Source organism: Eretmochelys imbricata, chromosome 9 (genome assembly GCF_965152235.1).
Source record: "Eretmochelys imbricata isolate rEreImb1 chromosome 9, rEreImb1.hap1, whole genome shotgun sequence".
Taxonomy (NCBI): Eukaryota; Metazoa; Chordata; order Testudines; family Cheloniidae; genus Eretmochelys; species Eretmochelys imbricata.
In genome coordinates, this window is record NC_135580.1 from 32,718,799 (window position 1) to 32,746,456 (window position 27,658).

The 27,658-nt window shown below is 40.1% G+C and overlaps 1 protein-coding gene across 1 annotated transcript in view; it reads right to left on the reverse strand.

Moving 5' to 3' along the window:
- GRK7 (G protein-coupled receptor kinase 7) overlaps positions 1 to 27,119 on the reverse strand; it is a 30,005-nt gene extending 2,886 nt beyond the window's left edge. Inside the window, exons 1-3 of the mRNA XM_077826123.1 lie at positions 26,517 to 27,119; positions 25,630 to 26,067; positions 4,629 to 4,900 (exon numbers count right to left, since the gene is read on the reverse strand). Coding sequence (XP_077682249.1) covers positions 4,629 to 4,900; positions 25,630 to 26,067; positions 26,517 to 27,119 — 1,313 coding nt within the window. The remainder of the gene's footprint in view (positions 1 to 4,628; positions 4,901 to 25,629; positions 26,068 to 26,516) is intronic.
- Between the last annotated feature and the right edge of the window lie 539 nt (positions 27,120 to 27,658).

Consider the following 27,658-nt stretch of genomic DNA (forward strand, 5'->3'; position numbering starts at 1 on the left):
CTGAGTCTCAAGGGTACAATCAAAATATACTATGATCCTTGATGTAGGCCCTGTCCTAGAATGTGCCACTTTTGAAACTTTAGCTGTCAAGAATGTGCAAAGATAACCTTTGAGGCCAGGTCTGTATTATGAAATTAGGTTGGTATAACTATGTCGCTCAGGGGTGTGAAAAATCCACACCCATTAGTGACAGTTAAATTGACCTAACCTCTGCTGTAGACAGTGATACGTTTTCCCATTGACATAGCTATAGCTTCTAGGGGAGGTGGATTAACTATAGTCACCTCAGAAGCCCTCCAGTTGGCATAGGTAGCATCTTCATTGAAGTGCTACAGCAGTGCAGCTGCAGCAGTGCAGGGTTTAATGTGTAGACCTGCCCTGAATTTTGAAGAAGCTATGAACAGGGAGAAAAACTGAGTAGTTCTTTTCCTGTATATATGGATGATACAGCTTGGACTGGGCCCTACATGAGTTAAAGGAGTATGAAGAACCAAGCTATTGTGACAATACCAGGAAAACAGATTTGTCTCTATTCCTTGGCCTCAGTAAATAGCAATGTTGTTAATGGGTTGAAGTTTTCTGATCACACTTTTTTACAAAGTCATATACTAAATAAAGACCACGCTTTCACACATTCACAGTGCACTATGGGATAATACTGAAGAACAGGATGTTCTATGGATATGATTCCCTACAACAAGGTTAAAAGAAAGCGATAATGCAAATTTCTGTTAAAGCCAATCATCTTCATTAATGTGTAAAAGCACCATTACTTAGTGACCAGATGCAGATGTGACCACAGAAAGTTCTGCTCTGCCATGCACAATAACAGACCCTTCAGCTTGAACAGCATCCTTAATTCCCTTTGCACTGCTTCCCATTCCCTAACTGCCCACTCCTGCTCAGAAAACTGCACTTTAGCTTCACTTCCTGGCAGCCTAATTCATGTAAGCATGTCTCCAGAGGCCACAGTCTTGTAAAAAAATGTGATCAAGGGAGCATAGCCATAGCCTGAGAAGCATCAGAGGCAGCCAGATGGGCCTCAAAGGTACACAGAGATGGTGTTACCCATCAAGAAGTGGCAAGGGAGAAGTATACTACAGCGATGAGCACAGTAGGAAAACACAGATTAGATCAACAGAGCTTATGTTATTTTTACATATGGTCTTGCAAAACCTAGCTAGCTCAGTTAGTGACACATAAACACCGGTACAGCTGTGGAGCCTGAAGTCAATTGCTGACCGTCTTTATTAGCCTGAAGTGCATTAGAGCTGCAGATCAGATAATGAGAACTCACAGATTTGTGACTCTAGCAGCTCTGTCAGTCACCCTGTAGAGTTACTGGGTGATTTCATACTCAGCATATTCATGCAGACTTTATTTTATTTTGCTTTTCTATAATATGCTATTAAAAGCAACAGCACTTGGTGTAGGCTCCACAATGGATTACTGCAGTGTTTCCCCCTCTTGATGTAACATATTTTCTTTTGATACCATCAGGAATAAATTTTTATTTTTTTAAAAATATGAAGCTACAGGAATGCCATCTAAAAGCACCTACTAATATGGTGCTTCTTCTACCTAGCCATGACCCCTTCCCATGTGAATCTGATGTTTACAAAACGGTGACAGAAAAAGTGAATGAGCCTGTCTAACTTCTCTCAAGTTAACATTCCTCAATGAACTATTTCACTGTTCCATGGGACAGCATGGGAGAGGGGTGAGCAAGTTCCAAACGAGAGGGAGTGGAATCATAGAGTGGAGAGAAAGGTGCTAATCTCTCCAGAATAAGCCAAAAACTCTGAGTCTTGGGTACAAAATTTAGAACATTTTCAAAAGGTCAGGTATGCAAATTAAAGCTGCCCTTGAACAGCTTTAACTTATGCAACAGGCACTTATGTAGATAACCCAAGGTCTGATTGACCTTAGCAGAATTACAAAGCTAATCTTTACATAAGGATGAGCTGTTCTTGAACAATATCTCCAGTGTAATAGGCAGAGACAGGGATTTTTTTTTAACATCATGTACAGAAAGGCTGGACTTCCCCTTGCCCATTTCTCATTAAACTGTGTATTGAAGGGAGGGTAAGAAAAAATGGGACATTATCTTAATGGATTCCATTGTGTCCTTCCCTCAATACTTCAAGGTAGCACTACAGATTATAACTAGTCCCCTTTCCTCTCCCCCAAGTGTCATAAAACACAGGGTAAATTGCTCCATCTGTAGTTCTACTTGTTGGGCTGGTAGAAATTTTGGTGGGGAGAAGTGGGATCCTTTTCCCAGTCCCCCAAAAATGTGAAGTGGCACCAAACAGCAAAGAAAGTAGAGGCAGCATATTTTGAAAAATCAAAGCAGCAGAATGAAAAACCTCAGCACAAATAACTGTCTTGAGGTGCTTCTCCCACGCACCACTAAGGGCTAATGTAACATTAAGTAGGCAGAGAGATGGTTTTGTGGTGAAAGCACATGACTAGGATTGTGGTTCCATTAGAAGAGCAGTCTATTCCTAGCTCTTCCACAGACTTGTTGTATGACCTTGAACAACTCACTCAGACTCTCAAAGCCTCAGTTTCCCCAACTTTTAAGTGAGGGTGATAAAGCTTACTTCACACGGGTGCTGTGAGTCTAAATGTATGTAAAGCACACTGAGATTTCAGATGGAATGCTCTAAGTGAAGAGTATTACTATTATTGTGATAAACGAGGCAATTTCTGTCAGCTGTGTTGTAAGATAATTTGTTGCTGAATAGTATCTACAGTTTTCATTCAGTGTTAGAATTGTCAGCTTCCTTATAACGACAAAAAACGGGGAATCACAGCCTCTGTTCACATTTGAAATCCCCACAGAAATACAGTATATGGCTGATCAACCCATGACCATATCATATTGGTATGCAAGGATGTGTATTTTGGACATTCTTCTGTCAAAAAGCTGTGTAGCTATTATACTTGCCCTGCTGGAGAGAAGATTCATGTGATAAAATGATACACACTTCCCTGCTAAATCCTTAAAAAAATCAAATACAAGTCTTCACTTGTACATTAGATATAAAACACTGTTATATGATCTTCTATGCCATTCTTCAATGTGTTTTCAAATATCTTTAGGTTCTTTGTAAATGCAGTATGACGTTAATATTATTATTAATAATATTTAATAATTTATTTATTTATAATTTAAATTAATTAATAAATAAGATTAATTATACATCTTCACATTAAGCCCCTCCATTGCAAACAGGAGTTTTATATTCACTGCAAGCATTATCAGTGTCACAATGTGGCATTCAGATTAACACTGAATACTGCATAGAGAGGAATCTGGGCTGTTGGCAAATAACAAGTTTTACAAAATAGAAACCACTAATTTATTCTAATTACCATATGTTTCACAAATTTTACTGTACTGGTTACTGAATACTATATTTTATTGCTAAACAAGTGATAGAGACCATATTTTCTAGCTTCATAAACTGTTACTTACCATACCCTTCACAATACACCGTGCTATAATAAAAGTTTTAAGGAAAAATGTGCAATCTTTACACAGAAAAGACTCCCAGTAATTTCAACAGAAGATTTCTCTGTATTATTGCGTAGTATATACATAAAATGTGAAATGACTGAATTAAATGAGTCTGTTCACCTACTTTTTGGTAGGTTCTCAATCATGTTATATTGGAAAACATGACTTGAATTGGTAGATAAATTTACAATCATGTTTGATGAAAGTTACTATGTGTTCTAAATTTAGCTACCACCAATTTCCTTTATATCTTATTACAGTGTACTTACTTGTCCTATAGATTGTCTTGTATTTATTCTGTCTTGACAGTACTGCTGTTGAATCTTTCACCATGTATCACTACAAAGGTATTTGAAAAGTTAAATACTATAATGTTTAGCTTTCCAATTACCTTATTATTCAAAGAATCTTTAGAATTGCTGACTCAGGGCCAAATCCAGCAGTCCTTTCAAAGGCAAAACTCCCATTAAGGCCACAAATGGAATTTTTGCCTAATAAGGACATAAGTCCAAGTGTACTCTCCCTTCCAAATAGCCTTGGGATGATGGCAAGAGGACCAGGAAATTCTGTGGGTTTCCATTACATTGGCCTGTCAGTGAGAAGGTTTAGGATACCTGTTGTAGGAAACAAATGGTTCAGTCTTCCAACCCTGATACCTCCAGGCTTATTAGGGGTTGTCCCTTCATGCTGCTGCTTTGTAACCCTGATAGCACAGTTTCTACAAGAGTTGTGCTGACATAGACCAAGCATTCTGCAATCAAGTAGCATTATCTTAGATGCAGATATATACTAGAATATTCACTGTCTAGGGGGAAGAGAATATTATGGAGGTGGCTCCTCCCCTTCCTCAAAACCCTACAAAGCTCCAAAAGAGGAGCTACTATGGATTTCTGGGGAGGTAATGGGGATTGACACCACAGAGGCAACATTCCTCCATTTCCATGCTCTCCCAAGAGAGATCTGCTAGAGCAAGATCACTTCCATTCATGGAAATGGAAAGGAAGATTGAGGTCTTTGCAGAAACTTTAGGATTTGGCCTCTATTTGTATGAAATAATGATTGCATAATTGATCTAGGCTTAAACATGGGAAATAAGCCATACCTGCTTCCTAAACGGTGCTCTGATTTCTTAGCCAAGAACAGCCTGCAAATATCTTTTGTTTCCTCCGTGAAGTTGGCATGCTCAAATTTCACCTCATCTTCCAAGGTTCTTTTTTTCACGTCATCCTTATTGACCTTTTCTTTGAAATCCTTGAATGGAGTTCGACCCGCAACCATCTCATAAATACTACATCCCATAGCAAACCAGTCCACAGGGTAGGAGTAATTCTCTTCCTTCAGGATTTCAGGAGCCATATAACCATTAGTCCCAGCCTATGGCAATCAAACATATATGTTTACTAGACAATGGCAATAATGAAATGCATAGGAGTAAGTACATTTTAATCTCCTACAGTTAATTACATCAAGTCACAAAATGTATCTGAAGGTATCAGTAGCAAACATGATAGAATTATGCTTATAGAAACTATAGATGACATTCGATAGATATGCATCTATGTAATATCCATATAACAGGTTTGGCATATAATTGAATTATTTCTGTTGCTTAAATATCTTTCTGTATGTAAACTTTTAAAATATGATCTGAAAAGGAAAAATATGGATTTGTGCCATTTCTGCTTTTTATATAATGTATAAAGAAAGCCTGAGAGGTTTTGTTTTTTAAAAAATATTTCTTTCTGCTTTATTTTTTCTTTCACATTAGAAATTCAGGTCTTATCTACCTTGTTTTCCTGAAAGATTATGAAGAACTGAGGAACAGAAGGTATAGCACATCAGGAGAAACCAGGAAAGTGAAAAGTGATTAACTATTAACATTTATTTGACTTAACCATTTGGGAGAAATCCTTTCCTTAATAGGGATGCACCGCCCCCCCAGAGGCAATGCGTGTAGGAGGGCATGAGGGGGTCACGTGCCCCCCTTCGATTTCTGCCAGGGATTTTATATATATATAGTTTTTGCAGGGAGTGGATTCAAATACATACCGCCCCACTATCAACAGTAAGATGTCACCTCTGCCATTCTCATCCCTTCAATTAACAGCAGAGAACACTCTTAAACCCACATCTCTGAGTCATCTAAGTAGTTTCCTTGCAAAAACAGGAAAGAAAACATTCAATTTTCCTGATATTTTAAGGTTCAAAAAGCAACAACAAAATGATACCTTTCAGGTTTTCTTTAAAATTCATTACAAAACACAAAAGAAAACAGATCCAGTTCCCCCTTCCAGGTCCCTTGTAAGCAACGCACCAGCGAGTGAGCCTTGCTTGAATATTCTGTTGTATTCTGCATTCATGTTGGGGAGAATTAAGGAGTCAGCATTAGTTAGTTGCAGCACATAACTCTGAATTAAGAACACTTCTAGATATAGGACAAACTGACCATGCCCTATGGATATAACTGCAATCCTCCTATTGCCAGATCTGTATCACTAATATTGTAGGGCAGGCAAAGTAAGATTCCAAATGAGTTCTACTGGCTTTCTGGTAAGTTGATTTCCTTGAGAGGAGGAAATCACTCTTCGTCTACACTGCCAAGGTGTTACCATCATTAGTGCGGGTGGAAGCCTTAGTATAGATAAGGCTCCCACAACCAGACCCATTTTTACCCCTGTATTAGTTATACCTGTTATCTGGCAGGTTTAACTAGCAGAGTGGTAAAAGTGCCAAAAGTCACTTGAGCTTTTTCTATGCCTTTTTGAACTGATGGGAATCTTTCTTCTTTTTCTTTTTAGTATAGACATGGTCTTGGTGCAAAATCCAATTGACAGTTGCTCAAGATTGTGGTTGCTATTAGTACCAGAGTTCTACTGTTGGCTGAGGGAGTCACTCTAAGCCAAAACAGAGGTGCCTCAGGAAAGGATAACTGAAATCATAGCTCATTTGGGACACACAAAGGAATTGGTGAGTGGTACAATTAAACACATGCACAGGCAGTTTCAGTATGAGCAGTGGGAAGGCTATTACTCCTTCAGCTTTAGATACAACGTTCCTCTCTTCGTCAGTTTTTCAACCCCCTATAAACCTCAGCTCCTGCCAATGTGAGATATATCATCTATCTATATCCATCCCCTAATATAGCTAGGCCAGGTCATTGTTTATAAAAGGTAGGCAGTAGATGAAATACCCTTCCTTTTCCTTGCTAGTAACTATTCTCATTTAGAGACATGGGGCCAAATCATCCCCTTTGCTGAGAGGCAGGAGGGAGATGAGAGCACAACCATCAGCCAGATGTGGCCAGTAAGCACAGAAGAAAGAATGGAGCCAAAGTGGCACTGTCTCTCTTGTTGACTCACCAAGTCCACAGAAGTTACCCTGCTTTGTAGAGTTATACGAGGTGGATGGAGCTCTCAGTCTGACCTGAGGCAATCTGCACTATTTGTATTGGATTTTCCCACTGGAATTTGATTCTGCCCCAGGGAGAGTTAAAATCTTATTCATGGCTACTCCTCCATTCAGAAAGGGGGCATTGTGTAACTGTGAACCAGACAACCAGAGTCATGCCATCTGGAGGAGAGATGAGGGACCAGGGAGAAGTACAGAGAGGCCGATTTCTACACAAGTGCCCTAATGTGCGGGTAGAACTGGAGTCCCTGTGAACAGTGGGCAGCTACATGATCAGAAAGCCACACCATTTATGCTATCTGCATGTCTACAGACCCACGAGGGGTTGTATGGTGGGAACTATGCACAGCCTCCGAGGTACTTTTTGCTTGTCTTGTTTTTTAGTGGGAGGCAATAAGCATTCTCAGTTTGATTAGGCCAGAGGTGAAGTTGATTTAGTGAGTGATACCCTGAAAAGCTGGTGAGCCATTTCATCATCAAATGGAGTCACAGAGAGCAACACAATAATCACAGTGTTACATCCTGGCATTGTGTTTCTGTTAAGACATTGCTGTACTGGAATTCAGCCTCATCACATGCTGAACAATATCAAGACACATGACACAGCAGTGTCAGAATGTCATTCCTTGATCGTCAGTGTGGGTTACTGTAGCTCCATTCAGCAATACTTCTCTCTTTCACCCCTCTCTTTTCCCTTCCCCAGCACGGCTGCTTAAAGGGGTGGTTGCTAGGTGCTTTTAGCCTATTTGATATGCATAAACGGCATAACTGTGTTAATTATGCAATATAGGAGGTGGCTTTGACTGATGTGACACTCATGCTCCTGGTGCTCAGGCAAAGCAAGGGGAGCTCCAGTCCTACCCATAGATTCAAAGGAACTGTAGGACAGGGTCCAAACACCACCCTATACTGGAAACCTACTGACCGCTATACTTACCTACATGCCTCCAGCTTCCATCCAGGACACATCACAGAATCCATTGTCTACAGCCAAGCCCTAAGATACAACCGAATTTGCTCCAATCCCTCAGACGGAGACAAACACCTATAAGATCTTTATCAAGCATTCTTAAAACTACAATACCCACCTGGGGAAGTGAGGAAACAGACTGACAGAGAGAGACGGGTACCCAGAAATCACCTACTACAGGACAGGCCCCACAAGGAAAATAACAGAACACCACTGGCCATCACGTACAACCCCCAGCTAAAACCTCTCCAGCACATTATCAACGATCTACAACCTATCCTGGAAAACAATCCCTCACTCTCCCAGACCTTGGGAGACAGGCCAGTCCTTGCTTACAGACAGCCCCCCAACCTGAAGCAAATACTTACCAGCAACTACACACCACACCACAGAAACCCTAACCCAGGAATCAATCCCTGTAGCAAACCTCGTGGCCTACTCTATCCCCATATCTACTCTAGCGACACCATCAGAAGACCCAACAACATCAGCCACACCATCAGAGGCTCATTCACCTGCATGTCTACTAATGTTATATATGCCAGCAATGCCCCTCTGCCATGTTCATTGGCCAAACCGGACAGTCCCTACGTAAAAGAATAAATGGACACAAATCGGACATCAGGAATGGTAACATACAAAAGTCAGTAGGAGAACATTTTAATCTTCCTGGACATTCTATAACAGATTTGAAAGTAGCTATACTTGAACAAAAAAACTTCAGAAACAGACTTCAAAGAGAAACAGCAGAACTAAAATTCATTTGCAAATTTAACACCATTAATTTGGGCTTGAATAGGGACTGGGAGTGGCTGGCTCATTACAGAAGCAGTTTTGTCTCTGCTGGAATTGACACCTCCTCATCTATTATTGGGAGTGGACTACATCCACCCTGATCGAATTGGCCCTGTCAACACTGGTTCTCCACTTGTAAGGTAACTCCCTTCTCTTCATGTGTCAGCATATTTATGTCTGCATCTGTAATTTTCACTCCATGCATCTGAAGAAGTGGCAGTTTTACCCACAAAAGTTTATGCTCAAATGAATCTGTTAGTCTTTAAGGTGCCACCGGACTCCTTGTTGTTTTTGTGGATGCAGACTAACACAGCTACCCCCTGATAGGTGCACCATTGTTTCAGTGGAAATTAGCAATGGTTCAGCAAGGTGATGGTTGGGGTCAGATTAGGTTTAGGTGAGGGATCAGGATTGGGATTAAAGGCTGAATCAGGGGTAGAGTCTGAGGTTCTAATGTAATGGAACTGTAATCCTGTAAGCTATTATGAAAATTCAGCTCAAAGTGAGGGAAGTCTTGCAAGATCTGCTATTCTCATGAGGTTTCCACCATTGTGTCCAAAACCTTGTGAGAGCTGCTTCTCACAAAATTTCAGCAGAATTTGAATGCAAATTGAAAAGAACTCCGGTTCTAGTTCTAGACCTGGCCCAGAATCCAAAATAAAGGAATGAGTTAAAATGTCAGAGTTCAAATCCAGCTTCCCACTCCTTTAAATTCAAAGGGATTCAGATTTGACCATTCTCTAGTGGAAAATATATATATATGTTACAAATGGCAATCCTATTGTTTGATATGTAGATATTGACCCATATGCCAAAGAAACCAGGGGAGGAAGAAACAGAGTAAATCTCTCTACAATTTCAATTAGCACAGGAACTGGCAAACAGAAGGGCAAATGGAATTTAGATTTCTCTGCCTTCTCCTATATAGCTAAAGGTCTGGACAAAAAGTTTTTATTGAAGAGAAAGGACTATAAAACCACAAGCACTCAGCTACGTAAACAACTGAGCAGTAAATAAGGAAAACAGGAAGGGAGGTGCTGAAATAAGAAGATGCAGGGTGTTGTCAGGAAACATACTGACCAGAACAATTCAGTAGCCTGAACTGGCAGAGCAAACATCTTTCAAGTGAAGATTTAGCTATATTTGTTGGGATAGGATTGGATTGGAGGAAAGCTGGAATTTGCACAGTCTTTACTCTTATATGCACAAATCATATGCATTAGCTAGGCATGTCCCATTAGGCACTTTCAGAAAAAAATAATGGAGGACCCACAGCATGTGGTGTCTCCACAGTTTTTTGGAAGAGGCAAAATCCAGGCAGTCCATGTGCCTCTTTCTCTGCCAGTAGTTCTTTTGGCATGCAGCTAGAGTCCAATGCCAACATTCTGGGCTTCCACTCATCTCTGTCATGGAAACCTTTTATTTGAATTGTAGAGGGTGAGTAAGATGCTTTATTTTTTCTACTTTGTTCAAACGCTTGCATTAAACTGAATTTTAATGTTCTTGTTTTAAGTGGGACTTTTAAAGCAATTTCTGTCTTCTTTTTTTAATTTAAAGAGGAACAGCCAGAAATATAAAATCGAAGTCGATGACCAAATTCTGCTGTCAGATATATGAATCAGATTGATGGGCACCCATACATAAATACAAGGGTAAAATGTGGCTTTAGAATTGATACCAAAAGGGCCAATCCAGCCACCAGCCACACAAGGAATTTCTGTTAACGGCAATAGCTATTTTGAGAATGGATTGACAAGACATAGTTGAATTGATGTAAGGAGCACGCTGAAGAGAGAAAACTCCTTTTTGAAATTTTATTTTGTGTATTTTTAAGAAGTCACCTTATTTTTAATGTGTTCTCATAACACAAGACTTAACTCTGGGAATCACCACATACACTCAAGTCACACTGGAACCAAAGGAGCTTAGCACATTGTGAGGGCTTTCAGAAGGACTGGGCTTAAAATTTGAATGCTTATACACTGACCATACTGTCCTGAAAAAAGTAAAGTACTAGTTATGCTCTGGGTAAAACAGTGTGGCATCTGAGCTCCTAGCAAATAGGGTATGGGAAGAAACACAGTATAACTCTGCAGTTTCCATCAGCACAGGAACTGGCAAACAGAGGTGAAAAAATGGGATTTTTCTCTCTCTACCTTTCCCCATAGATCTTTACAAAACAAATTCAGTCGACATCATAAACCAAACAGCAAAGCAAATCAGAACATCTATCTTTTGTTTGCCATGGCACAAGAACTGTTGAACGGGGGAAAAAACCAAGCTGAGTTTAGCTCTATCAGCTCTTTCCTGGGGCTCAGTTCTTCTTTCCTCCAAGGGGTGCCACTGACTGCTTTGTTCTCTTTCCCAGCTGTTCCTCTGCTCCTTCAGCAGTGACCTTACCAGACACTGGAGGAATGTAGCATTAGACCACAGGAAGCTGTTGATAGCTCTAAATTTCAAGATATTTTTTCTGTCTATGAGTTCCTGGGCCCCAGACCGAGGAAGAGAATAACTGATCTTTCTTTGCCATTCATTGAATAATGGTAATTTGAATCTTTTATTTTTTCCCAGAGCAACTGTGAGGAGGAATGGAGAAAAACTGAAAGTGGTGATACAGAACTACAGTTTCCCATTATCCTGTTATCTTGGCAAATAATCACATTACAGCAATAATCCACTTGATCGCTTAAATAAATGGGGTGATTATTTTTAAAGCCAAGATAAAATTAGGTTTCTGTAACAAATGAAAACATTCCTTGTTTGTATCCTATAAAAAGACTTACAGAACCCAGAAGAATTTAGCACAGCTGCAATTACTGCTTAGCAAATACAAGGACTTCCTACAGTTTGTCTACATTGCAGTAGAGAGGTGTGATTCCCAGAGTGGGGAGACAGACTTGTGCTAGCTCAGCTCAAGCTAGTTTACTAAAATAGCAGTAGCTGCTTCCAATAGAAGTTTTTATCCAAGCTCTGGCATTGCCTTCCTTTGGAACTTTGGGCAAGTCCTTTACCTTCTCTGCCTCAGTTTCTCCATCCATAACATAGGGATAATATTACTTCCTCACTAAAGAGGGGTATTTTGAGAATTAATTACTTAATGGTTGTAGAATACCATATAAGTATTATTAGTGTAAGAGAATAATTTCAGACTACTCTGCATATACTTTAGGAGATCCTCTGGAAATGAATGCAAAAATAGTATCAGATCTTTTAATAGCACTATGTGTGGGCGACTTACTCAGCAGAAGTCATCAAACAAATATTACGTTCTGTGCAGGTGTTTTCCTTCTCTGTTTATGAAGTCTCTCTGTTTACTTCTCTCAGTAGCTTAGCAGGAAATATTGGCAGGTGATGATGAGCCAAACCTTCTATGGTGCTCAGCACCCTTAACTGCCACAAAAATCTGTGGGATTTGAGGGTGCTTGCATCTTATTGGCATCTCTTAGCATCAGGACTCACGTTAGAGACACAATTAGGTTAAAGTCACTCTAAATAAAGAGACAAATTCAGCGAACACATACATGGGTACAAGCCCAGACTTCACCTGCTCCTGTGGCTGTAGAGTCTGTGCCTAGTTTTCCATTTTGACAACATATTATTAATGTGTTTGGGAGCGGGGAGGAAAAGGACTTTTTTTTTCAGTCATTTTGGGCCAGATTTTGATACCCTTAATCGCACTGAGTGGAACCTTACCCTGAAAAGAAAGGGACTGTTCACAATGTGATCAAGGGTGCTTGGATTTGTGAGTAGCCTAAATCTACAGTACCACATCTTATGGATTGCTCACAAAAGTATCATGTAAACCTCATTCAGCCAAAGGCAGCCAAATCAACATTTCAAAGAAAAATATGACTGGCCAAGGATTTTAGGCCATATAACCCTTTCCCTGCCACATGCATGTTTCTGACAAGGTTCAGTAAATACACACAAAATGTGTGCTGTGCATTCATACCATATTGATCACAAAAGAACTGTCAGATAGGTTCCTATATTTCAAAAATAATTATACGAAGATTTCAAACCATTATATAAACTGCTATATGGTACTTGAAGACATCACTCCAATATACTTATGCCTCATGGTTTCCATAATAACTAATGTGCTTCAAATGACAAAGAGACTAAAATTAATAATAGTATTTATATGGTGTTTTTCATCTTCCAAGAGCTTCAAAAATGTTCATTAATTAATCCTCATAACAGCCCTATGCTCTAGGTAAGGAATATTATCTCTCTTTTTACTGTTTAGTAATTATGAGTGACTGTTAGGTTGGGCTGTGCAGGATCGAGCCTTTAATGCCAAACAAAATCCCTTTGTGCTACTCCAGTGACGCAAGGGGGACTTAAAGCTGGCCTAAAGGGGCCCAGGGGTTCCCATGACATTAAAAAATCCTCCTGGTGATCACTTGCTCTCCTCCACTGTGTAGGATGTGGGTCAGAAATTAGAAAGTAGGTGGCTAAAGCACTAAGGATGCTGGTGATCTTGGGCCAGTGAAAGAGCCTTTCAGCCAGGCCCAGAATTGAGGGAGGCAGAAAGGCGGGACAGAGTCACCTTTGCTTCCCCCATTCTGCTCAGCATGATGTTGACACCTCTAAGGATCAAGACCTGGTAAAGTGCTGTGAGATTCATGGATAAAGAGACAAAGTACTACACTATTATATGATCACTAACAGATGCTTTATAACAGTGGTTCTCAACCTTTTTTCATTTGTGGAACCCAAACAAATTTCAAATGGATGTGCGGACCCCTTTGGAAATCTCAGATTTAGTCAGCAGACCCCCAGGGGTCCATGGATCACAGGTTGAAAACTACTGTTCCATGGTAACGACAACCTTTCGCAGATCCCTTAGACATAGGTAGTAGACCCCCAGGAGTCCGTGAACAACAGGTTGAGAACTACTGCTTTATACCATCTAGCAGGATCCATTAAAAAAAAAAAAAAGCAAAATCCCACTAGTGAAAAAGAGTAAACTCAATGTATCAGAGAGTTATGATGAAATCAGTGCTGGTTTTGAAAGTAAAGTAATATATAAAATAATCACTTTGTTGCTAATTCTGAACAAATGCTGAGCTGTCACTTTAAAAGCACAAAGGAAGAGTATCTTCTACAGAATCTTAACCAACAGGATTGGTATGTATTAATGAATAAAGATCAGCAGTATTAGAACTGGCTGAGTTATTTTTCATTTCAGAATTGTGACCCACTACCCACAAGTTCTTAGTTATCTTGAAATGAAACTGCAAGTTTCAGGAACATCTAAATAGCTTTTCTTTTGTTTTCCTAAGAAACCTAATCTTACAAAAAACAAACATACAGGAGGGCAAAGGGACATTTTGAATATGATTTTAACCAAAACATGTTTTTCCTATTCAAATATTATGATGTCCTTCAAATATATAAAACACAGCACAGGAAAACTGTTAAGAAGCCTATATACACATCTTAAGGGGCTTTGCTTTTATGATTATTATAATGTCAATAGAATCCCTTCAAGTGTTTGCATAACTTTATTGCTCACAGTTATCAGTGTAGCATTTAACCTCTCTCTCTCTCTGGCTTGCATATGTTGTTGCTTGCAGACTGTATTGTCCCTGCTTGTCTGGGCCTGATCCTGCTTTCTTCGAAGAACCATCCCTCCCCATGAACGTGGGCCTTGTCCCATTACCCATTTAGCCAGGAGGGTGGGTGCCGCAATTAGCCCCAACCATCCTGGTCCCCTTTCTTCATTTCCTTTCTCTTTTGTTGCTCTAAGGTGATCATTCTGCCAAGTAGGTAGGGATCCTTTCTGAGAGAAAGCACAGGTACAGTGTGTTATCTTGAAAAATTTTCTTTACACATCTTATGATTTGTCTGTTTGTTCAGTCACTGTTGGTGCTATTAGGGAAGAAATGCTTCTTAACAATGTAATATTATATTGTCTTGGTGCAATCTAGATGGAACGTGACTCCCTGCTTCTTAGCTCATGGCTGCTGCTGTCCTACTATGACTACTGCTTCCTACCCGCAGAAGGCTATTCCCTGAGCCTAGGGCAGGTAAGAGTGGGTACTTAAATTGACCAGGTTTCGTCCTGAGCCCAGGACGGGTAAGGGCGGGTGCCTTATGCCCCAAGCCCAGGATGGGAAAGGGTGGGGTGCCTAAATTAACCAGGTTACGCCTTGAGCCCATTGTAGGGTAAAGGTGGGATGTCCTAGATTGTGCACACACTCTTACTTGCACTAAAAGCTACATTAATGTTAACTATTTACTTGTAAAATACTTGACTTACCACAACAACCACACTCAGTATGGCCCAAGCCTGCTCCTACTGAAATCAATGGCAAAATTCCACTGACTTCAGTGGAACATGATTTGGCCCCCTAACATTGGGCATACTACATATCTTAAGGCACTGAAGTTAACACACAAGCAAAATCCTGCTCACCTTTCTTACACCAATGAATTCAGCATTACTACACATATAAATAAGATCAGCAAGACTGGGCTCCATATGCCACAATATAAGAAGTAGATATGTGCAACATGACCGAGTTACAACTGCTGTGGAAACTCTAGCCCAGCTCATCCACTCCAGTAGTAAAACCCACAGGAGGAAGACGAGGGAAGGAAAGATATGTAAGGATTGCTTTGTGAAGATGCCCCCATAGCGTTCTGTCAAGAAGATGGAGTTTGCCTCATATGCAAAAGCCTATGCTAGAGATAATTATAAACAGTTATGGGTTTTTAAAAATTATTTATTTAATAAGTTTTAACAAGCTTATAAATCTTTGCCATATGTAAATATCAGAAACAAAACAATCATTACAACAGTTAGATTTTGTTTAAAGAGACATTATACAGGAATATAGTCACAGATCTTTCAATTTAACAAGGTGTTATGGTATTATTGAGTGAGCATCGTTATAAAACTATGTTGTTTCCAATGAAGCATGTTTTTAATCATGACTGTCCTTGTCCACATGTAGAACAAAATTATGTTTAATACGGTCTTTGTTAAAAGACTAACCTATTATCTAACACAATGCATTTTTCCCAGTAGAGATAAAACCTACAACAGTGGTTCTCAAACTTGTTCCGCCACTTGTACAGGGAAAGCCCCTGGGTGGCCGGGCCGGTTTGTTTACCTGCCGCGTCCTCAGGTTCGGCTGACTGCGGCTGCCAGTGGCTGCGGTTCGCTGCTCCAGGCCAATGGGAGCTGCTGGAAGCGGCGTGGGCCAAGGGACGTACTGGCCGCCACTTCCAGCAGCTCCCATTGGCCTGGAGCAGCGAACCGCGGCCACTGGGAGCCGCAGTCAGCAGAACCTGAGGACACGGCAGGTAAACAAACCGGCCCGGCCACCCAGGGGCTTTCCCTGCACAAGCGGCAGAAAAAGTTTGGGAACCACTGGCCTAGAGATTTGCGGCAGTGCAGCTACACTGGTAGCTAGCAAGTGATAGCTGTAATTGGGGCAAATTCACTGTGTAGAAAAGGACTAATATTTTGCCTGCAAATATGTTGATTTAGAGGGGTCTTCGTTAAGATCTTGACTGCTTTATAATTATGAAGGGCTATGGGTGCCAGGGGCTCCCTTGGCTTCCCCTCTCCCCCCCGGGATTACTGTCCATCATTCACACTCTTTCCCCCCATATTTCATAACACATGAGGGGTTCTATGAGTCAAACACACAAGAAAGGGAGCATAAGAACAGTCATACTAGGTCAGACCAATGGTCCATCTAGTCCAGTATCCTGTCTTCCAACAGTGGCTAATGCCAAGTGCTTCAGAAGGAATGAACACAACAGGCAATCATCGAGTGATCCATCCCCTGTCATCCCAGCTTCTGGCAATCAGAGGCTAGAGACACCAGAGCATGGGATTGCATCCCTGACCATCTTGACTAATAGCCATTGGTGGACTAGCCTCCATGAACTTATCTAGTTCTTTTTTTGAATCCCAGACAAAAATCTGGTTGAAAACAAATAAAGGCAAAGGTGGTCTCTCTCTGAGGCAGTCTTTCAGGATTCAGCTCTATGAGCTTGGTCTATCAGTTTATTGCCTCTTAGTGGGGCCTACCTTCTGCCCCTCCACTTGGGGCATACTGCTTTGCTGCCAGTCAGTGCAGCTTCAGAAAAGATTGGGCCTGTGACTGTCTCCTTCTCAGCTGACCTGTCTCTGTTGTCAGCAATCTGAGGTGGAACAGCCTTCTTCCTGTTCACCAACCCTTCCTGTGACAGGTTTCCCTTTTTAAGTTCTTCCCACTCCAGGCTGATCTAGCCTTGCAGCTGTGCCTCATTAGGACTGAACAGGCCCAGAAGGGTTTGTTAGTCTCCCTTTCCTCCAAGCCAGAGTGAGGGCATGTCCCTTCACAAGAGCATAAAGAAAACCTGTCAGTTCCTCCTGGTTGCCCATTCCTATTATATGAGATAAAGAGGACACTAGAAAGGGCAGTAATGAAAGGGCAGTAATTTTAAAATAAATATAACACAACCCTGCTTTACACACCATATATTCAATCTGAGTAAGCTCATGTGTATATATTTCTAGATGAAAGAATGCCTATGCAATAGGCATATGTATATCCTGAAGACCAGCTTCAGTGCATGCTTGTTTCAATAAGGAAAATTAATATAGTGCTTATGTACTATATCCAATTTTAAATCTTTCTTTACTTCTTTATTTCTAAAATGGGCATTCTTCAAACCTGGTCATTTTTATGGAATCTGCCATCCTACTCATAAGGATCTGAATCCAGGAACCACCAAGAATCTCAGAAAAACCAGAGTATTTCCTTCATAGGACTAAAGTTATCTAAATGATCTAACCGTTAAAACTAATATTAGCTATTTTAATTATTTACAACGGTTTTTAAGTAGGGGCAAGAAAATATGAATGACAAGCTAGCAAGGAGAGCCAGAGGAAATGGAGGAAACTAAGGATATGTGAGTAATGTAACTCCTTATATATCCTGGCATGAAGGATTACTTAATTCACTGATCATACAAAAGTGACCAAATCAGATTCAACAAACCTTTCCATACATATAAACAAAATCACCTTTGGGCTGGAAAAAGTACATGAACAATTACAGGGTAATTTCACTGAAGAGTTGCAAGTGCCTAAAACAGGAACTTACAATGGAAGTGCTTCCTTAAGTAGAATGCCACTACTTTCATGCAAAAAACCTAATGTTTTATTAAAGGGGTATATGGGCTACTCCTGTTGATGTGTGAGTGGGAGTCTATTTATATATGAGATGCTATGAAGTTTTTATTGCCTTGAGTTTGGGATGAATATAGTATTCATGACTCATGAAACTGTGAGGGAGTTATGCAGAACTTCCAAAACAAGTGGCAATAAAAAGTTGATAGGTCCCATGTCTTCTGAAATGGGTTGCGAAGTTACGTTTAGGGGAGTCTTTTATCACTACATATATAGTGTACATTATAAGGCTCCAAAGTTACGAGTTATTACTATTTAAGAATTCCCCAGATGTTAAGGATATTTTACAAAAGAGAGAAGAGTTCTGAGAAAAGAAAACTCAAGGTCTAATGGCTAGATTTCCTCAATATACTGAGGAAACTCAGAAATGCTGCAGCCTTTCATAAAAGTGTATCATTGGTGCAGCTAGAAAGACTTTCCCTTTTTCCCAGTGACTGAGTGAATGAATTAAAAAAAAATTATATCAAACATTAGCGATTATATAATGTGCCAGATACAGTAGTGAAAAATAGGGAACTTGATGGCATTTAATGTTATGATTAAATAAAGGTATATATATATATATATATATATATATATATATATATATATATAAAAAAGGGAAGTTGATTATGAATGATACAGCTTTAGGCAAAATATTGTAAGCTTTAATGACAGGGCTTACTTAATGAGCAATCCTGTTAGGGAAAAAATGGGGTTGTGTTAAAATTGACTTATTTTCATTTACTGACAAAGTGAAGAATTAAGGCTAATATTTGCAATCAAACCTGCTTATGCTGTAAATTTAGTGAAATACACCTGTGCTGAAAAAGGCAGTAAATAAAAGGAACTGAAACCAAATAGTGTGTTCATAAGGACACTTGATCACAGGAATAATCAGAAAAGTAACTGTTTGATTAATAATGCACAGAGTCAGCTCAATCACGCATACCAAGGTCCCACCATTGTTGTTAAAACAAAGAGAATAAAAATGGAAGATTTATACAGTGATTCCAGCTTGCTGGAGAATAACAGTTCTTGAAGTGACTTTGCATTGCCTGTTGTTTTCTGCACTGTTTTTGCCACTCAATACATTTGTATTTTTTGAAAATGATCTTTATTAGTTCACAACACATACTGCAGAATGGATAGTAGTACTCAAATTACACAGTACTTGTAAATGTGAAGCAAACATCACATAACTCATCAGTTCAGAAAAACAAAAAGTCATTTATAAATGAACAGCAAGCACTACATAACTGATAAGCTTAGGAAAACACAGTCATATTTATAAATGTACAGTAAGCACTACCCAGTTCCTAGCAGCACCCAAAACTCCAGGCCAAAGAGCACTGCAGCAGAGAACGCTACTGTGGCAAACTGTTAAAGTGCTCTTTCAAATCCTCCCTCAACCGTACAGCTCCGCATTGAGTTCTTGTAATGACCCTTCTGTCTGGCTGTTCAAAGTCTGCAGTCAGCTGCTCTACCTCTACCTTTCACCCCGGAGGCAGCTTTTCCCCCTTTGCCTCATAGATATTATGCAGGACACAACAGACAACTACAACCATTGGGACATTTTTTTCCCTGAGATCCAATCTAACGAGTAAACACTATGAGCATTGCTTCAACCTACCAGCTATCATTCTGCACCTGCTCAATTGGTATTTGAACCTTTCCTTGGTGCTGTCAAGATGGCTAATGTATGGCTTCATGAGCCAGGGGAACAAGGGATAAGCTGGGTCCCCCAGAATCACTATTGGGATTTCAATATTGCCAATGGTAATCAACTGTTTGGGAAAGAAAATCCATGCTTGCAGGTTTATGAACAGTGCCAGGGTTCTTAAAGATGTGAGCATCATGCAATTTCTCTGACCAGCCCACCCTAATATTGGTGGTGAAATGTCCCTGACAATCCACCTATGCTTGTATAACTATAGAAAAGTACCCTTTCTGATGATGTACTCTGTGACAAAGTGAGTTGGAGCCAAAATAGGGATAAGCATGCCATGTATTGCTCTGCTGCGGTTCAGGAATCCCATTGCTGCAAATCCAAGCTCTATGTCCCTCACATTTCCAAGAGTCACAGGGGATGATTAATGGCCCTGCACATTTGCATGATAATGGCCCCCCACTGTGGATTTTCCAACTCAAAACTGATTTCCCACTGAGCAGTAGCAATCCAGGATTGCAAGCATCCAGAATATGTTGTTATTAATAATAATAATAGATAATAAGGCATCCTTGTTAAAATCTTGAAATAGATTTCAAATAAAACCTGAGTTTTCTCCTTAGAGATATAGAATTTCTTATACTTATTAGAAATTTTCAGGCACTGAGGTAAAATTATTTTGTTACCTAGGTAGCTGACGAGTTTTTAAGATAACATGGACAGAAAAAAAAGAACTGGGTTTGTGTCTTCCTTTATTTATTTGATTCTTTATGATATAAAAAATCCTTGAAAGTTTGTTTTGTTTTACTTATTTATATTAGAAATTCTAGTTTCTTCTTTGCTGTTTTTTCCTTAGAAGACTCTCTGAATAACTAGAGAAATAGCAAGATTATGACATGACAAATATCAAAGAAGAGAAATCTGAGCAAGAGGAAGGTATTTTAGGCAGATGTTTAAAATTTGGGGGGGGGGGGGGGGTTCTTTTTTTAAAATTATTTTTGCTTTTGTAGCACATATTAAACTTCAACACCTGACAAACAGTTGGAAGGAAAGTTCTTTGTGAAAAAAATCACCGCCCTGTCTCAGGGTGTAACAGGGTGGTTTGCCCATGAGCTGGAGAGCCTAGGGCTAAGCCAGCTCTGATTACAGGATGAGACACCCATGCATTTAATTAGGTGATCCCAAAGTAAAACATAGCAGGAAGCTGCAGGGATGGCACTTTTGCAATGAGGGAACTGCAGAGTGAAGCTACAGGGAGAGAGGTCTCCTGCAGTGGTCCCTGAGGAAGGGACAGTTCCTCAGGTGGAAGGAGGGGCTGTGCCCAGCTTAAGCCTGGGTGGAAGACTGTTTTTGTGTCTGAGAACCTTATTAATTTAATTAAAAAGACCTCACACTTTAAGAAGGGCTGTGACTGAAAGAGAAGCGGTGGAGTTTGTCGAAAACAGGGCCAGGAGGCACAGCCAAGGCACACCTGGCCGTGAGGGGGTGTTTGGGTAGCAGCCGGCTCTGTTACAGGCCCTAAAAAGGCTACCACTCTAAGGCCTGGTCTACAGTGGGCGGGGGGATCGATCTAAGTTACGCAACTTCAGCTATGTGAATCATAGCTATGCTACAATCATAATACAAATAATTTTAAATTTAAAGTGCTTTATGTTATGTTATATCACGCCACTTAAGGAAAAGAAAGGGTTTGAGCTGCCAAGTGGTAAGATTCAAGTCTGCAGCTCTTATGCAACACTTTTCATCAGTAGATCTCAAAGCTCTTTACAAATGATTTTAACATCATAAATGGTAATTGTTTAAAAAAACTAATCCTATTTTAGTCATGGGTATCGCTTCAGTTTTTTCCAAAGGGAGGAGACTTTTATCACCTTTAGAGTTCCTGGATATTGACAACTCCATTAACTTCCTGCATGACAAACTAGTAGTGTCTGTGATGAAACTGAGGGTTATAAGCACTCAGCCATTGGTTTCACTTCTCACAACAAACCAATTATTCACCAGCACGCCAGGAATTCCATTCCATTGTGGTTTACTCAAATGAAAACACTTGAGCAATGGTCAATATTCTACTGGTGAACTCCTTTTTGTAAAAAAATAATTCTAATAAACTGATAATTTCACTTATAAAAAACCCACACATTATTAATGTCCATAGGGAAAAGTAATTCTGCCTAGCCCAATGGGACACTGGTCTCTAGATGTATCACAGTACAAGTATGAAACATAATAATAATAATAATGAGATAGATACATCTAAATTCTCTCTCTCTTCCTGCCCACTAACAATAATAAGTTTAAAATAACGAAAACATTAAATGCCTGATATAAAACCACAATGAAAAGAATTTCAAAGTTAGGACTTGCAAAAGTTAGGCACACTGGGAGCCATTCAAAAGTAATTTAGAAGAGGATAGCTAAATGTGCTTACAAGTGGTGGAGGGTCTCATTGCCTGGTTTAATACCAGATCCTTAATATTATAACTAGAGCTGTCAAGCGATTAAAAAAATTAATCATGATTAATCACGTCATTAATCACACTGTTAAACAATAACAGAATACCATTTATTTAAATATTTTTGGATTTTTTTACATTTTTAAATACATTGATTTCAATTACAACACAGAATACAAAGTGTACAGTGCTCACTTTATATTTATTTTTGATTACAAGTATTTGCACTGTAAAAAAACAAAAGAAATAGTATTTTTCAATTCACTTAATACAAGTACAGTAGTGCAATCTCTTTATCATGGAAGTTGAACTTACAAATGTAGAATTATGTACAAAAAAACCTGTCTTCAAAAATAAAACAATGTAAAATTTTAGAGGCTGCAAGTCCACTCAGTCCTACTTCTTGTTCAGCCAATCGGTCGGACAAACAAATTTGTTTATATTTGCAGAAGATAATGTTGCCCGCTTCTTGTTCACAATGTCACCTGAAAGTGAAAACAGGCATTCTTATGGGACTGTTGTAGCCAGCATCACATTATATTTACATGCCAGATGTGCTAAAGATTCATATGTCCCCTTCAACCACCATTCCAGGGGCATGTGTGCATGCTGATGACAGGTTCTACTCTATGACAATCCAAAGCAGTGCGGATTGATGCATGGTCATTTTCATTATCTGAGTCAGATGCTACCAGCAGAAGGTTGATTCTCTTTTTTGGTGGTTCGGGTTTTATAGTTTCCGCATCGGAGTGTTGCTCGTTTAAGACTTCTGAAAGTATGTTCCACACCTCGTCCCTCTCAGATTTTAGAAGGCACTTCAAATTCTTAAATCTTGGGTTGAGTGCTGTAGCTATCTTTAGAAATCTCACATTGGTACCTTCTTTGCATTTTGTCAAATCTGCAGTGAAAGTGTTCTTAAAATGAACCCACATGTGCTGGGTCATCATCCAAGACTGCTATAACATGATATATATGGCAGAATGCGGGTAAAACAGAGCAGGAGACATAGAATTTTTCCCCAAGGAGTTCAGTCACAAATTTAATGAATGCATTATTTTTTTAATGAGCATCATCAGCATGGAAGCATGTCCTCTGGAATGGTGGCTGAAGCATGAAGGGGCATATGAATGTTTAGCATATCTGGCCCGTAAATACCTTGCAATGCCGGCTACAACAGTACCATGCAAATGCCTGCTCTCACTTTCAGGTGACATTGTAAATAAGAAGAGGGCATTATCTCTTGTAAATGTAAACAAACGTGTTTGTCTGAGCGATTGGCTGAACAAAAGAAGTAGGACCGAGTGGACTTGTATGCTCTGAAGTTCTACATTGTTTTGTTTTTGAATGCAGCTATATAACAAAAAAATCTACATTTGTAAGTTGCACTTTCAAAAAGAAGAGATTGCACTACAGTATTTGTATGAGGTGAATTGAAAAATACTATTTCTTTGATCATTTTTACAGTGCAAATATTTGTAATAAAAAATAATATACACTTTGATTTCAATTACAACACAGAATACAATATATATGAAAATGTAGAAGAACATCCAAAATATTTAATAAATTTCAATTGGTATTCTATTGTTTAACTGTGTGATTGAAACTGCGATTAATTTTTTAAATTGCGATTAATTTTTTTTAGTTAATCACATGAGTTAACTGCGATTAATCGACAGACCTAGTTATAACCTATCATTTAAAATGACTTTCCTCAACTTTTTCTTAAATAATCCAGTATGTTTTAATCCAGGGACAAACAGATTTTTCTGGCCACTATCAAATGCAATGTGATGACTAAAATAAAGCTCACATGCATGTTTTGTTTTCATAGTAAAATAAAGTTTATGGATCAAATTAGACCATCACAAATATACACTCACATATAACATGCAAAAATGGAAAGTTTTAGACAACCTCAACTAGTGGAGTTGCTGTCAGTCACCTATAATAAAAACTACATAGATAAATATAAGCTACATTTCCACACAACAATCTCTTTAAACATAGATTTTAGAGAGACTGAAAGCAAAACAAGCATATATTATATAATATAAATAGTCCCTCTCTACTTTACAGTTGCTGTAACAAGAACTCCTTACCATTGGGAGCCACGGTTTTGCATGTTTTTGCTGCTGTGATAGCCAGAACATGACTAGACCTATCATTGCTCTATAGCACAATTTAATAACATTATCTTATGGGGAAAAAAACCCCAAAAACTAAAAAACCACATACATACCAGTCAGGAAAACAATGCTAACAACAAAAACTAATGTTAAGTGCCTACTCTTCAGAAGAACTGATAGTCAGCAACATTCCCATTTAAAATCAAATCTGTCTTAACTGTCACTGAAATAATACCTTCATGATACATATTTAACATTCTAACACAATGTCAGATTCTAACACAATGTTTGATTTCCTCTATCTACAAAACAGGTTTTTTGTTTTTTTTTCTTGGGCTGAAAACTCAACAATGGACAATTAGAATATTAATTACAGGAAAAAGAAAGTTGGTCTTCAAAATAAAAATTTCATCTTATCTGTACACAGCAAAACATTAAAAATGTGTTTATTTCAAGGTTGGGGGGAGAAAGAATGATAAAGGGCCCTTTCCTCTTGACTGAGACTATGTCTATCAACCTTCAACCTACTGAGAGTTTGATGTGGAAATTTTAAATCTCCCAAGTACTATGTAAGTACAATGCAAAACAATTATAGGCTCCAGATGTATCATCTCTAGAAGTAACTTCATAACTGCCCTTTTGTCAAATATATAATATACATGGAACATTCATTCACTCATTATACATGTCTATGTGTTCTGGCCAGCAGGAGACAAATGTGCTACATTACACAGTACACCTTTCTTGTGAACCACCATGACATTATCACTTTAAACCTGGATCAATTTGTAATCACCACAGGTAGTGCTTAATGTGCTGCACATTCTAATTGAAGCAGCAAAAAATAGCCAACCATTACCCTTCTCTTACAGATATACACACTTTTATTTAAACTCTCACCTAGCTTTCACAGATCTTTAGACTGCAAACTCTATGGGGCAGGAACTTGTGTGTTTGACACAGTTCACTTATTGTGCAGCACCATGCACACTTAGCACAACGAACCATCAATAATACTATTAAATAAACAAACAAAAATCCCCAACAAACTGACAAGAAATGGGATAAATGCCATTCCTCTGAAATAATGGTTGGTGATTGGGGGAGGAATCACACCTTTGATTGTCTCTGATTATACTTATGATTCACTCCTGGTTAGACCCTTGATGAGGCAAGGTAGCCCAGGAAAAGTATAGTGCCTCTCAAATAGCTAGTTTGAGTTAAATGCATATCCCAATTAAAAAAACAAACAAACAAAAAAAAAAACCAGACCAGTTTGGTTCTTTTATTTCTGTTTGGAGACAAGTTGTGTTAACTGCACATAGCAACAAAGAGTTAATTAACCAAATCCTCTTACCACCTGTCACTTAGAATGAAATGACCACATAAGATCTTTAGTGAAGAACAAATCCTGAGGAATTAAGGCTTGGTCTCATAATGCATTAGAAATAGAATGGCTTCCCTTCCTCCCTTCCCAGCACCATGAACACGCACTCACCCTCTGGGTGATGGTTTTCCCCTCTTTGACTTGCACTGCCAAGCCCAAATCAGACAATCTGCAGTTGCCATTATCATCCAGGAGAACATTTTCTGGCTTCATGTCCCTGTACAGGATTCTGATGGAGTGGAGATGCAGAATCCCGCAGGTGATCTGAGCCGAATAAAAGATGATCCTGTTCATTTCCAAGCCCCTCTCTCCCACGTTGTAGATGTGGTATTTAAGATCCCCTCCATTCATGAGGCTCATAACAAGACACAGGTGACTCTTGCTCTCATAGGCATATGCCAGGGTGACTATGAAAGGGCTGTTAACTTTCTCCAGGATCTCCTTCTCCAGAAGAGCCATCTTCTCCCCACCTTTCTTCTTCAGCCTCTTCTTATCCAGTTTCTTGCAGGCATACATCTTGCCGGTATTTTTCACCTGGATGGCACAAACCTAGAGGATCAAGATGGAAAGAGAAAGGAAGGGGCTTTACAAATACAGACTGGAGATGAATTAAGAGCAGAGGTGGATGGGGTCTAAGGAAGCAAGGTGTACCTTGCCATCCTTTCAGAGGGCATTGCTAGTGATCAGCCTGACAGAGCACATGATGGGGATATAATGGGAGTAGGGAGTTGGTCTATTCTGCACGGAGGGGAGCCTGTCTTATCCTTATCCAAAACTCTGGAGGACCTGATGGAGTTTTCAGAAGTTCCCTTTACTGACCAGCATGTGGATGCTTTGGGGCAATAAAGTGGAGAAGGGGTTACATCACACTGGTTTGCCCAAGGAGGAAGATAGTTTATCAAGGTCTTTGACATCTTCCTAGTCTATTATAGGCTCCTCTTTGCATTGCCCATACCCACCCACTACACCAGGGAAGGGATGGATGGCAGTCACCCTACCTCTCCGAAGCCACCTTTGCCCAGCACTCGAAACTCGTAGAAGTACTTCTCATTCACTGGCTGCCTCTCAAAGACTTTCCACTGCAGGAACTTGTCATAGAAGGGGGTTCTCTGGAAGTCCTGGAAGGGTTTGTCCCGGAGGAAGGCCCTGGTCTCCTCCTTGGCTAGCTGCATGATACTCTCATAGTCCTTCTCGGTGGCTGCCTGGCACTTGCTGGCCAGGTCTGAGCTCATGAAGGCTAGGAAGCCCTTGGAGCCAGACTTCAGGAAATTGGTAACCAAGCTCTGCATGATGCCACTCTTGGCATTGTCCTCCGCCAGCTCCCAGTTGGACACCTCATCCAGGAAGTCCTTGGCCACCAGGTATTCAGGCATGGTCTCTAAGAAATCCCTGAAGAACCTTTTGCCAATGGGCTGCTGCTCGCAGATGCTCTCATACTCAGCCGGGAGGGCCTGCCTGACCTCTGTGCAATGCTCAGGCTTGGGCAGTGAGAGGCTTCTGCGCCTCCTCTGCATCTCCTTGGTGTCCCCATCTGTGCTCTTCCTGGCCTGCAGGTATGCTGTGTTGGCAATCAGGTTGTCCAGGCCCCCCATGTCACACATCTTGGCGAGCTCTTGGGGTGGCAAAGCCTGGCTGGGGCAAAGTCACTCACTGGTCCTGGGGCTGTCCTGCACCTCACCCTGCCTGTGTGTGTTCGTGTGGCCTTCAGAGAGACACTGAGGAGACTAGCTACTTTAGCATTAAATACCTCTCAAGGATTTTCGCTAAGTACCTTTAGGTGTATGTACCATTTGTGGAAAGTGACTGGTAAGAGGTTTCTCTTTAAGGAGCTTTGGAGTTGCTATCTATAGCCAGCAGGATGACATCCCAGGAAAACCTTCCCACTGCCGTCACTGAATAGACACAGCTTGGCTGGTGACCCTCAGCACAGACCCTTTCCCGCCCCTTAAATGTGCCAGGATTCCCACCCACACCCACTGTCCAGGGCCCCTGGAGTGTGCCAGAATTCTACACCCACCCACTGTTTACTGACTCCTTATGCTCTGCAAGTGTGCCTGCTACACACACACACACACACACACACACACTCCATGGCACTTTGCCCTTTGGGGTAGGGTCAAAATCCCACACACATCCACTG